The 16,279-nt window shown below is 52.7% G+C and overlaps 1 protein-coding gene across 3 annotated transcripts in view; it reads left to right on the forward strand.

The window, feature by feature from the left end:
- The window catches only part of GABBR2 (gamma-aminobutyric acid type B receptor subunit 2), a 331,389-nt gene that overhangs the window by 197,546 nt on the left and 117,564 nt on the right, over window positions 1-16,279 (forward strand). For all 3 annotated transcript variants that reach the window (XR_006533299.2, XM_014859716.3, XM_070519133.1), the window contains exon 7: window positions 2,700-2,936. Coding sequence is in view for 2 of the 3 variants with exons in the window: in XM_014859716.3 (XP_014715202.3) it covers window positions 2,700-2,936 (237 nt within the window). In the remaining variant the exon portion in view is untranslated. The remainder of the gene's footprint in view (window positions 1-2,699; window positions 2,937-16,279) is intronic.

A 16,279-nucleotide genomic window follows, 5' to 3' on the forward strand; every position in this document is an offset into this window, starting at 1 on the left:
GGCGTCCTGGGCCAGCAGCTATGCTGGGTGGCCAGATTGAACGGTCACCTTTCCTAGCAGCAGCTGGCATTTGTGGGGCACCCACCACGTCCTGGACACTGGCCTGGGCACTTTGCATGCTTTACTCACTGAACCCGCACGGCCCCCAGCGAGGGAGGATTCGGAGACCTGGAGAAGATGGGACCCCGCCCCAGGCCACACTTAGCAAACCACAGAGCTGGGGCTGGAGGGGGGTGCTGCCTGCTGCCAAATCCTGTGCCCTCCCCACCATGCCAGGCTCCTGCCTCTATCGCTGGGGGGAACTTCTGGATCCCCTGGTCCAACCTCCTCATTTTTCGGATGGACAAACTGAGGCTTAGAAAGCATCTCTGTAGGTATGGTTTTGGGTTCTGGTGATACCTCAGTGACCAAGACGGATCACATTCCTGACCCCATGGAGCTTAATTCTAGTTGGGGGGATGTGGAACGACAGACAGTAAGCAAGCAAACACATAAGTAGGAAAATTGCAGGACGTGACAAGTGCAATAAAGAAGATACAACCGGTGGCCAGAGAGTGCCTGAGTGAGGGGCTTTAGAAAGGGTGGGTGGGAGCCGTCCTGGGAAGTGACAAGTGCTGACATTCGTGTGCCGAGAATAACTCGCAGAGCTGAGAGGAAGCTTTCCGGCAGAGGAAACAGCTAGTGCCAAAGCCCTGAGGTGCGAACAGACTTGATGTGATTGAAGGACCCAAAAGGTTCAAGGAAGAGAGAGCCTCATAATGGACCATTGCACGCTCCCCCGGGAGGAGAGCAACGGCCAAGGATGATGGGGGAAAGGGCTGCGCCGGGACGCAGGTGGAGGGGTGCGATGACTAGTGAGGAGGGGCTCAGGGAGTGGGGCCCGGCGAGAGACACTGCTGTCTCCTTGAAGAACCCTTGGTCTGAAGTTTCTGCTGTGTGCTTTGAGTGATGCAAGGAATGTGATGGGGAGACATGATGCATTTCTGAGGAAAACTGTAAATAGGACTAAAACCTGAGTCATCCGAAGGAGCTGGAACAAAAAGAAGGAGGCGGATCCGTTGCTGGGACACCAGCGGCGCATTTGGTCGGGGAGGGTCGCGCCTGCGGGGTCCACAGCTGGAGGGACTTGGCTGTCCACAGGCACATGCGTGAGCGACCCCACTCTGGTAACACCTTGAGCCAAGGGCAAGACACTTATTTGGGCTCCAGCCACGGGGGGGGGAACCCAGCTTTCCCTCCCTCTCCCTCCTAAGGCACTAGACCTGCCCCAAACAACTCAGGATGGTTTGCAGACTGCAATTATGCTCTCAAAAGTCAAAAATAAGAGAAGTAGCGGAGATGGAATGGGACCAGTCTAGCTACACACACACACACACACACACACACAAGCTATGTGACCTTGGGCATATCTCTGGACCTCTCTGTGCCTCAGGCTGCGGGTGGAGCGGGCATGTGTGACAGTCTCTAAGGGCCCTTCCCAGTATAAACTGACAATGAGTCAATGTGTGATTTGTCCCCAAGGAGAGTTTTTCTGAAGACGAAGCCCTGGGCTCTGATGACATTTCTGGCAGAGGAGTTCAGAAGTGATTGAGAAAGGCCCGTGGAGGGACTGAGGATAATGGGTTCCCCGGGTGGCGTTCATTTGGATGCGTAAGCCTCAGGGACTGGAGTAAAAAGGCAGTTTCATTACTTTGTGGCCACAATCAGAATGTTAATATCACCAATGAAATTCTTTCATGAAATTCAGTTCAATGGGAGACAAAAATTCTTCCTTTTAACTGCTGAGTTATTCACAGACCCTGCAATATTATGGAAGAGGAGAGAGGAGGGGGCGTGGTGTAGGGTCAGAACAGCCCTTAAACCCGGGCCCCTGGACCTGCCCCAGGCCCCGTGCTCTAAGAGGACCCCTCTCAGGTCCGTGGGGCTCACAATCCACAAGGCCACCAGACATGCCCACCCTGAGCTGGCCCCCTCCCTCCTGGACCACGCCCAGAATTCCCTACCCAAATGGCGGGAGCCACCCTAGGGCCCGGGCAGCCCCTTGCCTGGGCCAGCCCTCCTGAGGGTGAACGCACCTCTGGAGCCATCGAGGGGCTGCTGTCGCTGGTAGGGGAGGAGGTGTGCCCTGAGCGCGGCTGGGCCACAGGGGTGGGCCACAGAGAAGGCCAGCTCCCCTGCTGCTGCGTCCAGCCTGAAGCTCTGAGGAGCCCCAGAATGCTGAATTCAAACTTGGCCCTCCAGGTCGTGAGGAAGGCCTACTTATTATGATGAGGAGATAGAAAATGTTTTTTGAGCAGAACGTTTGCTTGTCTATAACTTACACATTTAGACACGTGGTCTGTGGCCTGCACTGGCACTCCAGCACCAGGCCCTGTGAATACAGGTGGAGGCCTGGTTAGGGTGCATTGCTCCTTCACGCTGGCCTTGCTGGACAGCAGGGTTCAGACCTCAGCTCTGCCGCTCACTAGCTGTGTGGCCCTGGCAAGTCAGCTTGCCTGGATCAGCTTCCGCGTCTGTGAAATGGGGGCTGCAACAGTGTCTGCCGCTTGAGGCTGTTGTGAGGATCCAATGAGAGAAGGTAGAGAACGAGCCTGGCCCGCGCCTGGCCGCAGCGGGTGTTGAGGAGGTGAGCTCTCGGCACCACGTGCCTGATGTCCCTGTGGCTGTAACTTGGTGTCTCCCAACCCCCTGTTTTCCAGACTCCACAGCAGTATGAGAGAGAGTACAACAACAAGCGCTCAGGCGTGGGGCCCAGCAAGTTCCACGGGTACGCCTACGATGGCATCTGGGTCATAGCCAAGACGCTGCAGAGGGCCATGGAGACACTGCATGCCAGCAACCGGCACCAGCGGATCCAGGACTTCAACTACACGGACCACACGCTGGGCAGGATCATCCTCAACGCCATGAACGAGACCAACTTCTTCGGGGTCACGGTCAGTCCCAGGCCGTCGGGTTCTGCTTTCCTTGTTGCCCCTTGGAGACGTACAAGGCAAGAGGGGCCGTGTCACACGCCCTCTGATACTCAGTCCGTTCTCTTGGATCGTTGAAATAACTCCCTGTGGCCAGAGGGTCGTGGGGCCGGTGAAATGGGCAGGGGCAGAGACGGTCTCTGCCACGGTGGGAAGATGCTTCTCTGTGACTCATGGATTAGGAGGGCGGAGCAGGTGGAATTGACCGGGCCGGGAGGGTGGGTGGGCACGGGCCCCAAGAGCTCTGGACTCAAGGTCGGGTTCAAATCCTGGGCCTGCCCTTTCAGGTTACCTCCTCCACACCACAGAGTTTTCATTCCCCGAAATGGGAATAATACCTACCTCGTGAGGTAGTCATAAAGATTAGCCTTTACAGAGTAAAAACTGCTAATGTTTGTTGAGCAAGCTACTTGCTCTGAGCCTCAAGTTTCTCATAGGGCAAACGAGGACAGTAATATGTGTCTTGCATGGAAGCTGGGAAGATTGGCAATGATAATAATGGCTAATATTTCTTAAATACTTATTATGTGCTAGAGACTGTGCTCTGATCTTTATGTGGACTCGACTCGGTGATGTATGCCTGTGCTAGGCCCGTCGCAGGCACGCGGTAAACGCGAGCAACGGTTATTGTTAATAGTGGGCTTGTTGCACCCGTAAGCCACCCGTAGGGAGGAGGTGTGTCATCCTCCCCATTAAAGGTGAGGAGCCTTTAAGTCCTGCAGCTGATCAGAGGTGGAGCTGAGGTCTGAGCCTGGGTCTGGGTCTCAGTTGATGCACTACACGACCTTCTGGTAATGGAGATAAGTGGTAGTTACTTATGTCTCACGATGATGTATTTGTCACACACTCTGCTCCCTGAAGATAAGGAGAGTTTGCCTAACAAATAGGTTGAAATGGCTCAAGTGCTGTCCTGTGTCCTCAGTCAGAGAGTCGTCTGTAGGGTCCATCTCCTTGAGGTCTTAAGAGTTGATTGGTGTGTTTCTTACCCATCCGTGTTCCTTTACGCCTGTGCTTGGGCTTGCACTGTTGGTCTGGTGGGCCAGAGCTCATGCCGGTGCTAAGGGTGTAGACATTGGTATGGAGGCGGAGGTGAGTGAGATGGGCTCCCTATGGCCCGGATGCAGGGGTGACACCTGGACACAAATGACAATAAGAGGTTAAAAGTGCTCAGCGCCATAGGAGAAGCTGTGTGAGCCCAGAGGGATTCTGTGACCCTTGGTGAAGAAGCGAGGGAAAGCTTTTCGGCGGAGGCAGCATTTGAGCTGTGCGTTGGACATGCAGAGAGGGGGCTGGCAGCCTGGCCAGATGGAGCGTGGTGAGCAAGGGAGAAAAGCATATGTGTGGGGGGGGACACACGGGAACGCTGGAAAGGAGGAGGATGCTGTGAAGGTAAGTCGGGCCCAGTTCTGAAGGGGCGAGCGAAGGAGGCAGGCCTTTATCCCACAGTGCACTTGACCGGCAGGACCCATGTCCCTGGGAGCCGGTGAGGAGCACAGTTCTCGAGCCCCCCAAGATCCTCTGAGCCAGTCTCCGGGGTGGGGCCCAGCCGCTGTGGTTTAACAAATCCTCTGGGTGATTCTGGTGCTCGGTAGAGTCTGAGAACTGCCACTCTGGGGGGTGCGGAACCGCTGAGGTTTGCTAGAAGGAAGTGGCTTTCCAAATCCCCGAGCTGAGCCACTCTCGACCTGAAGGCTCTGGCACCTGACCTCTTGTAGTAAAGTCTCACCTGGTGCCTGGTACAGGGCACAGGTGGAAGAGGAGCTCTCTGTCGATGGAGGAGGAGCCTGGAGCCCTGCCTGTATAGCCCCCCATCCTGCCTGTGCAGCCCCGGGGCCCCTCCCTCGGAAGGCTTGGCAGAGCACCACGCACCTCGGAAGTCTTTCTCTTTGTGGCACGAATTCAGACTGAGCCTTTAGAGGGCTGGGGTTCTCCTGGGGTCCCCCGGTGGCATTGTGGCAGAGCTGTCTCAGAATGAGGGTGCACTTATTCTGGTCGTCTTTGGCACGTTGTTTCTCATTTAATAGAATGAATTCGCGGTACCCTAAGCTGAAATGGCTGGATAGAGAGCTACAGAATCTAGGAAGCCTTTGCTGCCTCTCAGGATCCTGGAACCCAGCATTTTGCCCCGATGCCTGATGCAGCTCAGCTGGTGATAATGTATAACTGCTTCTAAGCGCTCTTTCCTCTAAGCCAAATAGTACGTAATCCTTACTTGATGAGCAATTAGATAAGACCGCCTGAAACACTTCACACAGCTGGAAGATGAGCTTCTTTTTAATGGGAAATTCCTTGACACGTGTCTGCATCTGCTCCAGAGAATGTCAGAACTGAAAGCCGTCTCAAAACCCCTTAGCTTCAGCCCCTTGTTGTAAGTGCGCACGCGACCTCGGGCAGGCGGCCTTCAGGGTCACCTGGAGGCAGGATGGTAGCTCAGATCTGCTGGCCCCCACCACACTCAGCGCCGGCTCGCTCATCTTCTAGTTGAGAAAGAGATCCCAATAATGAAGCATTCGGCACTGTTTTCTCCTTCTCCTCATCCCCTTCGTCACGGTTTAATATATGCTTGCCATTGGGTTGTAGACAGTTTTCATTAAAATTGTCTTGTGATCAGAGGAAAAAAGGACATCTTCTGACAAAAGAAAAATTGTCTCTGTGGTCCAAGGAGACCACAGAAGGCCAAGTTCAGCCATTAATAAAGAGTTAGAAGGCAAGGAACAGGAGGCGGAAATAAATGGGAGCGTTGTCTCTGTGCTGAGGGTTTTCATTACACAGCACGCGGTATCCATCTTTCTGCTCTCGGGCAGACGCTTGATTCTGGGTCATCCTTATTCAGCATGTTTACTATACGGAAAATCGTTTAAGCACATTAAATTAATTATATCCGTGACTCAATTTCAATTGATTCTGTGTGCACGCTTCCGGCTGGGAGCTGGGCCCGCGGCTCCTGGTGGGCACGTTGAAGAAGAGATTTCTTCCCCGCATCCCAGGTCTGGAATTTGGCTGAGTGTGGGACCCAGCTCCGTTTTATCTTCTTAGGCTCTCTCCTTGCAGCCACCTCCTCAGGGAACACTGGGAGATGGGATTCTGTGTCCCTACCTGCACGCCAGTGGCCTGGGAGGCCTGCCGCCTCTGGCTGCCTGAGTGCATGGTTCTGATTTTTGGCCCTATTTTTACTTTTCTATGATCTGTAAATCTTAGAATGCTTCCCCACTGGAAACCTGCTTCTGCCAAACGTGTGACCAGAAACTCAGGCTAGAATTGGCTATTTAGGCCTCAAAAGCCCAGAGCATTCTGAGAATCCCGGCTCAGCAGGGTTCACCTAGGGCGATGATTCCTAAACTTGTGAATGTATGAGAATCTCCCAGGGGAGATGTCCCAGCCCCGCCCTGGAGCTTTGCAGTAGAACAAAGGGATTCATGTTATCGACAAGCAGTCTGCTTGTCGAAATAGCAACCTTGAGAACTGCCCGGGCTCTGGTAGATGTGCATGCGTGTGCACAAACACACATGCACGCACGTGAGCGCACACACTTTTTGATTTTAAGCCTGTCAGAGATGTATTTGTTCGTACATTCATTCACTCCTTCAGTAGACCCTGTGCTGGGTGCTGGGAACTGGGGCCATAGCAAGGACTAACATGTGGTCCCTCCGTCTAGAGCTCGGGGCCGAGTGGGGGAGATAGGCAAGTCGGTGGAGAATTGCTGGGCACTACCCTAGGTTGCCCAACGCCCTTGGAGGGAGGACTCCGTTCTGCTTGGGGAGGTGAAGACCAGGGGGCTGTCCTCGATTTTCCTGCAGTTCAGCAAGCAGAGCTCCATGAGTGCATCGTTGCAAGGTGCCGGTCTATAGGTTCTCGGCCGGGGCCGTGCCCTCGGGGCGAGGATGCAGCGCCAGGCTCCCCGTCCCCAGCACTCATGGCAACAGACTGTGGCTCAGTCAACTTCTCCAGTGAGGCTGTTCTACCACAGGTGCACTAAATTCATCAACAAGCTTACACCGCAACCTTCAGAACGTGCTTGGGAAGGTGTGCAAAGTGTCCAGGTAAAACTCAAAGCCTTAAGGTTTTAGGAGGTGATAATTTTTTAATTCTTCCCAGTTTCCAGGCTCTTAAAATAAGGATGATGTCCCAGACCTCAGGGTGGACAAATCCTATGGGAATGTCAGACTGAGTTATGACGGCTTAACCAGCAGTAGACATAGCCCTTTAGGAGATGTTTCTTCGGATCTGTGTGTTAAAATGACACCCTATGTACTTTGTGGTGCCCACGATAGAGGCCGAATAAATTACACACTATGGTGAAAATGCGATACGTGTCATATTGTTCCCGCAAAGTTACTGAGGGTATGTCCCCGGCTTCGGCTGGGGGCTATGTGCCTTCCAAGAGCACTTGGCCATAGAGAGATTGAAAGAAGCCCTGAGGAACGTCTGATGTGAGCAGAGGGCCCGCTCTTGCTAAACAATCTCCTGTGACTGGCTCCCTGCTCCCGTGGGTGCGCCTGACGTGGAAGCGACCACAGGTGCAAGAGGGCGCCGAGTCCCGCCGAACAGTGCTGCATCCTCTGCCCGGCCTCTCCACCAGCTGCGGGTCTGCCCGTCTCAATGTAACATCTGTCGGGAGAGGCCTGTCCCCTCTGACAGCTCTGGTCTCTAACTGGTCTCACTTGGAAGGTGACCGAGGAGCAGCAGCTGGCGATTTGCAGGGTTTGTTGATCACTTTGCTCTTGTTGCTGGTGAACAGGAATCCAGCCTTCGCCAGGGTGCCCCTTAAACGTCAAGTTTTTATGCAAGATTTTTAAAATCGATCTCTACTAAGACTCAAATACTGCTGCTGCCCCCACCCCCCACTGGCCTTTTACCCTCGAGGAGGACATCGCAGAACAGACTCGCTTTGGCTGCAATGGCAGTCACTCCAGGCACTTGGAACCAGGGAGGCAGAGGAAGCTGGGGAGCTCCTGGTCCCGGGAAACCGCGCTGGCGGCTGCAGGCCCCGTTTGTCTCACACCCGCGGTTGCCTTGCCCCACTGGAAGACTTCACGCACACACACACGTCATCCTGTTAGCGTTGCCCCATCTCTCCTGCCTGTCTGATCTTTTGGGATCCTGGTTCTATTCTCCAGTACAGAAGCCAACCCTCAGGCTCCCCACCGGCCCGTCATTTGTACCTCGTATTTGATATCATCAATTAGCCTATAGATTTTTTTTTCAATTGAATCTGAGTGGGACAAGAAACAGAGGCCTAGGAACTCCAGCAGAAGTGGAGAAAGCACCACAGTCCAGGACTTGGCCTCCCTGGGGCTGGTCATTCTGCCAGGCATGAGTCCATCCCCCGGATGGTCATGACTGCACCTGTTTCTCGATTCTGTACTGGAGGCGATCACTAGAGAACTTGTCAGACGCTCTGCAGCCGTCCGAGTGGGGTGTGTCAATGGCGTGTCCTAGAAAGCAGCGCTTCTCCCCATGACCTCGTGCTGGCTCCAACACCGCTCAGGCTGTCCTATTCTGAGGTCCCCTGTCATGAGCCTTTCTTGGCTGTTGCCCAGGATCAACAGCAAATCCTTCCAGAACTTTCTCTGTACCCTACTTGTCCCCACCCCATCCCAGACCCAAAGAGTTCTGGTGGAATTGCCTCATACACAAACCTAATGTAGGAGCTGATTTGAGAAGCTGGCCTCCCTCCCGCTGTTCCCTGGCTAACCAGCGCACCCTCAAACTCAGATGCAGCCCACCCCTGCCCGGGGCCTGCGGTGAGGAACCATAACCGGAAATGCAAATTTGAAAAGTCAGACCAAAGAGGCCACAGTGCACCACTTAGAGCTGTGTGACCTCAGGGAAATTGTTTACCTCTCTGTGCCTCAGCTTCCTCATCTGTAGAGTGGAGGGAAATTAACCTTCTGCATAAGGTTGTTGTGAGAAATAACGATAGTGGTTAGCACCCATTAACTGCTCATCATGATTACTATTATTATTACTGTATACTATTGCTATTACAATGACTTTTCAAAGAGGAGAGTTTATGTGGGTCTAATCAAGCAATATTCACATTCAAGGCTAGCAAGCAATCACTTTATTCCTACTCAGTGCCAGTCTGTTTCAGCTATATCTCATTTAATTCTCTCAACAATAATCAAATCTATTGACTTGTATTAAGGTTATAGTGGTTAATATCCAAAGAGAACGGAGGACACCTGCCTGTCAGCAGGAATACCTTCCGGTTCTCCCCCCGCTGCCCTGGCCTCTGGGGACTTGAGGGCATCCTGCCGGTGGAGGCATCTGCTCGCACACCTCCCTTCTGCTCCTCCCTTTAGTCCGGCTCCAGGCCGCTCATGCTCCAGGGGCCCTGAGGATCACCGCTCAGCACCAGACACAAAACTTACCACAGCAGATGCTGTCGGTGCCAGATCTGCTGGGGTCCCTTTTAGGGGCTGGTTAGGTGTGCCCATCACCCGGCTGTGCTGGCGCCCCTGCTCATGGCTCACCCCTTGGGTGATTGGCGCCTCCTGGCCTGGAGGGGCCTGGGACCTACGCCCCAGCCCGGCGACCTGCAGCGATGACTGGCTGGCCTGGTGGTACCACACCAGGCGATTCACCCTCCAGAGCTCCCCGCGGGATAGGCTGAGGCTGGCGTCCCCTGAAACCTCATCTGAGCTTGGCCTCTTCCCTTTTCCTCTCTCCCTGCTGGCTTCTCCTGAGAACCCGTCCTTAATAAATCGCTTGCACGTGACGCCCTGTCCTAGCCTCTGCTTCTGGGGGACCCAATCTAAGACAGTGATGTGTCCTTATGGGAAAATTGAGCATTTTCAAGTGAGGATTTTCACCATACCCTAATTGTTATCTCTGCATTAAGCTTAGCACCCCCTCTCCCAGCACCACCCCCCCACGGGGTGCAGGCTTCCCGAGTCCTCTCCCTCAGGCTCCGGTGCGTTTTGCTCGCACTTTGGTCTGTGGCAGTCCGCCCGTGAGAGCCATAACTGTCTCCTCCAGGGAGGCAGCAGCTCTCAGAGCTGCAGGGTCCGCAGCTTCCCATCCCCTGGGGTCCTTCCCTTGGTGCTTTACACCCGGTGGAGCTCAACAGACTACCGGTGACTACCTCATAGGATGGATCCACACGTGACTGGGAAGCTCGGTCGCGCTCTCCGACTCTGCTGCCCTCCTGGCTTCTGTAAACTAGAAAGCCTTTTCCAACCCAATAATCAGAGCCGACAACAGAAGTGCTACGAGGTCGGTGGTTCTTCACTCTGCTCACGGCGACTCCAGAATCCTCGCTGGCACAGTGGCGTCGCTCTTCCACCCCAGTTGTGGGAATCTCCCCGGCATGGGTGTGCCTTGGGGTGCACATGGGGGTGGTTCTCACGGCTTCCTCTCCCCTCCTCCCCAGCCTCTCCCATCAGCTTCTCTCGGGGCTCAAGTCCCAGGGCCTCAGGGGGAGGGGGAGTTGCTGAGGGGCCCTCTGTGTCTTCAGACCATCAGGAGCACTTCCTAGAGGTGATTGCTAGTAATAAACAACAACTACAGTAGTAACAATCCTCGATGTGTGACTGCCCTGTGTGCAGAGTGCGTTTATAGCCTCCATCTCCTTCATTTCTCAGTGCAGTTACGTTTATTAATGTAATGCTAATAATAGCTATCAGTCATTGAGCTCCACTGTATCCTAGGCAGCATCCTGAGCACTTTGCACACGTTGTTGAAAGTGATGCTCAAAACAGCTTCCCGGTGGAGGATGTCGGACTCCGAGTGCCTGGATCGCTCCTCCCAGAGCGCTCCATCTCACCCTCTCGCCTGTGTGGCAGCTCCGCCCCCACGGCACCTTCTCGGTGAGGCCTCCCTGACAGCTTATTTAAAATTCCAACTCCGGCCCCCTTCATGCTTCTTCACAATGGTTACTTACCCCCATCTGACGTGCTGCCCATTCTACTTATTCATGTTCTGCTTTGTTTTCTGCTGTATCTCTAAGACTTGGAACCAGGAGCCTGGGACATAGTGGGTGCCTGATAGATATTTGTTTAATGAATGGATGATTTAGATACTTAATGACCACGTCATGGATTAAAAAGAAAACAGGCTTGGGCCAGCCCTGGTTGCCTAGTGGTTAAGTTCAGCATGCTCTGCTTCAGCAGCCTGGGTTCAGTTCTCTGGATGTGGACCTACATGACTCGTCTGTCAGTGGCCATGCTGTGCTGGCGGCTCACATACAAAAAGAGGAAGATTGGTAGTAGATGTTAGCTCAGGGCGAATCTTCCTCAGCAAAAAAAAAAAAAGGCTGAGCAAAGACAAATGATTTACTCAACATCCTACAGATAGCTAGTGACAGAGTTTATTCAAGGCTGCCCAATCTGGCTGACTCAAAAGCCCATGTTCTCAACCATTTAGATATTCTATTAATTCAACCAGCTTTCTTAGCAGCAGACCTGGGCCAGGCAGGAGGAGTAAGATGTAAGGTTTGCCCCCAAGGAACTCAGCATCCAGAAAACCATGTGAGATGCATGGCAGGGAGAGCAGGAACCCCTCTCCCCATGTTAATAGTGGAGAATGGTGTGGTCCCCTCTCCGCACTGGGTAATTTGTGTGTCCATCCACCCCTTCCCACTGGACAGGGAGCCTGAGAGCCCCTTGACTGGGACTGTGGCCCCTAATTCTCTCTGTATTCCTGGTGCCTTGTACACTACTGGCTCTTAGTCTGTGAAACACACGTTTGTTGACTGACTGAATTAGGAAGTTGTAGCTCAGCGAGAGAAGTAGCTGTGCTGGTGTCCCGTGGAGTGTTACTGGTGAGCCTGGTTCAGAACCACATTTTCTGGTTCTCAGTGCAGATGTCTCCAATCGTGTGGTCTTGGGTCCCGCTTGGCTGCCCTCTCAGTTGATTTACACACAATTACAAATGACTGCAGATAATGTACAGCAGAGCAAAGAAACCTACTCCTTCTGCTGTCAGATAAATTTGAAACATCAAAATAATGTGATTTAGCAATTTGAATTGATGCCTAGCCTTCCAAAGCTTGCAAGCTTGACTTCCTCAAGTCAGGGAAGAATTAGCTGTTTCCTTATAAAAAGCAGTGTGGGGGCATGAGTCATCTGCTGGGAGCTCCAACAGAAGCCCTGTGTACAGACTCTGTCCCGGTCCCCTGAGAAGCAGACAGAGGAAGGACCCAGTGACATGGTGGTCATGCAACAATTACGGTAATGACCAATGTCACCATAGGAATGGCTGTAGTTTTGAACGCTGACTCTATGCTGGGTTCTGTGCCAAGCCCTTCAATGCATTATCTCATTTAATCCTCATAATAACCCCTATCATGGGTTGAATTGCATCTCCCTAAAAATCCATATTTGAGCTCGTAACCCAAAGTACCTCAGAATATGACTTCATGTGGAGACCGAGTCATTACAGATGTAATTGGGTGAGATGAGGTCCTACCGGACAAGGGTAATCCAGTGTCACTAGTGTCCTTATGAAAGAAGAGATGTGGAGACTGACACGCCCACAGGGAGAACGCCACGCGGAGATGAAGGCAGCAGTGGGGTGAGGCCCACAAGCCGGGGACACCGACGATGGCCAGCAAACCACCAAAAGCCGGGGGTGGGGGCCTGGTTCTCCCTCCCAGCCCTCAGGAGGAGCCGACCCTGCTGACAGCCTGATCGTGGACTTCGAGCCTCTGAACCGTGAGGCACTCAATTCCGTTGTTTAAGGCGCCCAGCGTGTGGCGTTTTGTGCGGCGGCCGTGGGGAAGTCATACAACCCCACACAGGGGAGACTGTTGTCAGCATTTTGCAGAGGAGAAAACTGAGACGTTGAAGGATTTTCTCAAGGTCACAAAGCTGGTGAGTGAGGAGCTGGGACTGGACAGCGGCAGGCTAACTTTGGACCTCCCTTCTAACCGTCCTTGTCCTGTACACTCGCCCCTCCAGCAGGGGCCAGAGGATCCCAGCCGGAGAATGACCCGGCTGAAAGGCACCGAGAAGACCCTACCTCCCACCACCCCACGTTCCGGGGGCAGCCGTGGCCGCCGTGACCTGCTGAAGGAGCGGTGAGGCTGAAGCCGGACCCCTGCCCCTCACTCAGGTGGGCGACTCTGCTGGACGCCCGCTCCCACAGTCTGGGGACGTCCTGCGCGCTCAGTTTGGCCGACCAGGCCGGGAAGCAGCATCTTCTGTCTCACTCGCTCCTTCTCCCACTGGGTGAAGGGAGAGTATTTTACAGCCATGTCACAGGTTCTCCTCATTCACGAATTTAAAAATAGCACATCCGTTTCTTTCTCTGATTACAAAAATAATACATGTTCACTACAGAAGATGTAAAAAGTAGAGACAAGCACCAAAATGAAGATCAAAGTCACGGGAACTCCGTCCTTCAGACAGGCCCCGGGGCACTGCAAGGCAACACTTCACTCTCAGATCTGATCTTTTTCTTCTGAGTCCTTTACAACTATTTGTTTTGATTCCTCACATGATAAAGCTTTTTGTATGGCCATGATTCTCAATCTTTTTAATCCCATCTTTTTTTTATTGTGATAAAGTATACATAACATAAAATTTACCATTTTAGCCATTTTTAAGTGTCCAGTTCAGGGGCATTAAGTACATTCACATCCTTGTGCAACCATCACCACCGTCCATCTCCAGAACTTTGTCACCTTCCCAAACTGAAACTCTGTCCTCATTAAACAACAACTCCCCATTAGGTGCGATCGTCTTAAAGCTAGTATTTCTTATGGGAAAGCTGATTTTATTCATTTAATAATTATTTTTAAAAGCATGTGTAAAAATATCAGCAGTAGTTTGCTGACTGATTCTAGAGGGAAATTACAGTATTTGCAAGCTACCTCTAACCAAATAGTTATTAGTCCACAAAAGGTTTGGTTGCTTTTTTTCCCCTTTTTTTTTGCTGAGGAAGATTTGCCCTGAGCTAACATCTGTGCCAATCTTCCCCTAATTTGTATGTGGGTCACTGCCACAGCATGGCCACCAACAAGTGGTGTAGGTCCACACCTGGGAACTGAACCCAGGCCGCTGAAGTGGAATGCGCCAAACTTAACCACCAGGCCATGGGGCCAGCCCCAAGTTTGGTCGCCTTTTCTTACAAAACCCTAAGAATGTACATTTAAAAATGTTGAGAATATAAATAGTGAGCAAACATTTCAAAGTAAATAATATAGTTAAACACTAGTGATATCCCCACCATTGAGGAAAACACTTAGATGAAGGTGTACCCAGCTCCTGTATGAAAAGCACATCTGAAGAACTCCTTCAGACACCCCATGTACTTCTCTTTGCCTGAGGCCAGAATAGCCTCAGTGTGTGTCAAGGTGTGTTAGTCTGTGAGCTTGCTGAGTGGGGGGAGTCTACGATCAGGGGAGGGCGGCTGACGTAAATTTCAGCTGACAAGACGGCGGCTTTGAACGTTGCTGGATGCCAGCTCCGCCTGTGGGCTCACACAGGCTTGCACACACTCCGACGCGGCCCTCTGTGCCTGCCTGGCTGGTGGCCAGCCCTGTGAGCCCGTGCAGGAAGCCGGGAAGGTCCAGTTTCTCGTGGAATTGTAGCACCCCCCACCCCCTTTCTTCTTTCTCGCTGGAATTCAAGCTTCCTAGAATTCTTGCTTAAACCAGTCATTGGCAAGCGGAGACCTGGAGTCTGGCCAGGGCATAGTAACTTGTGGAAGGGGGTGGGGTGGGGTGCCCACCTTTGTCTTCCTGCGAGGCATTAGGGTGAAATGCTTAGGGGCGGGGACTCTGGAGACAGCCGTCCTGGGTTCACTCCTCAGCTCCACTTGCAGCCGGTAAACTTGGGCGAGAACTTATCTCTGCACCTCTGTTTCCTTGTCTGTAAAATGGGGGTGATGCCTTGTACTGGGCTCCCCGTAAACAGACTCAGAGACGAGCGCTGTGGGCGGAGGTTCGTGGAGAATGCAGTGAGGGGACATGGTGAGAAAGGGAGGGTGGCAGGAGGGGCGGAGCAAGAAGCTGACCCAAAGCGTGGTTGTAGCCGAGGCCGCAGCTGATCCGAGGGGAGCCCTGGAGACGGGGTGGCCCTCAGAGTTGTCCAGATTGGGGCCCGGGGCCTGGGCCTTCGTGTCTTCCCTTCAGCCAGTCGTAGCCGCGCTGGGCCCTGGGGGGTGATTCTTGGGCAAGGCCGTTCTCATGGTGGAGAGTAACTCCCAGGAAGGGACCTGGCGGGGGTCAGTGGCCAGTACTTCCAGGAGCTGGGGGATGGTGCTTTGGCCATAAGAGGGGACCTGAGCAGAGTCCGCCAGTGGCCCTGCAGATAACAAGGCCTACCATACAGGATTGAGGATGTGAGGATTAAAGAGGTCTGGACATGCAGGGTGCCTGGGCCTTGGTGAGGGCGAGGATGCTAAGGGAGGCTGCACTGGGACACCAGCTGCACACAGTCCTCCAGGAATTAATTTTCCAGGAGATCCTGGGTCCCCGTGTCACTGCTTCACTTGCATTCTTCCGGCTCTTGCTATCTTTGGCATTGCACATTCTCACATTCATATGCACACAGGCAGCACGCTCGCATGCACTCACGCAGACCCCTAGATATGCCATTTATGGGTGTTCGTGATCATCGTGTATAGCTGTCTATCAGTCTATTCCACTGGTTTTCAACTTGTTTTTCAAAAGAGATTTTACGCATAAGCCCAGTATCGTTGTCCCTCATTTAACATGTACATTGACCTTAAAATTTCATTTAACATAGCGTTTTTTTTTTTCAAATTTGTCCCTTGGAAGACTTTGTTAACTCTCCTTTTCTATTTAAAAATTAGCAGGCAAATTTCTGCAGCGACAAGGATGAAGCAAAGCCTTAGTAGGGAACCTGTCGCGAGCCCTCAGGTCAGCTCACCCTGGTCAGACCCCAAAAAGGGCCTGAGGACAGCGATGGCGGTGGCAGCCCGCTGACACAGCCCTGGAGGCAGGAGAGGGGACGATGCGAGCTGGTCCCCAGACTTAAGATTCTTCATGTTAATAGTTGTGTTTCATTTTAATGGATGCTATAGAACTATAACTAGCATTTAAGGTAACGAGATAAGGTTTCTTTTTCAGTTTTTTTTAAAGAGGCAGATATTTAGTAAAGAAAAGCACAGATGGTACGTGGACGCTGCAGAAATCACGAAGGTGGCACACGATGATGGAGCTTGTAGAAACAATGACCTCCTTATGGCTCTATCTTTACTTTATTGTGAAAGGCACTACGTTGTCCTCTTAAAAGGTTGAGAAATGAATCATAAAAGAATGGGAAAGAGAATGAGAGAGAGAGGGATCAACCAACAGCAGAGCGCCGATGTTCTTGGCCAGCTCGTGCAGCTCCCGA

Source organism: Equus asinus, chromosome 10, assembly GCF_041296235.1.
Source record: "Equus asinus isolate D_3611 breed Donkey chromosome 10, EquAss-T2T_v2, whole genome shotgun sequence".
In the NCBI taxonomy this organism is placed as follows: domain Eukaryota; kingdom Metazoa; phylum Chordata; class Mammalia; order Perissodactyla; family Equidae; genus Equus; species Equus asinus.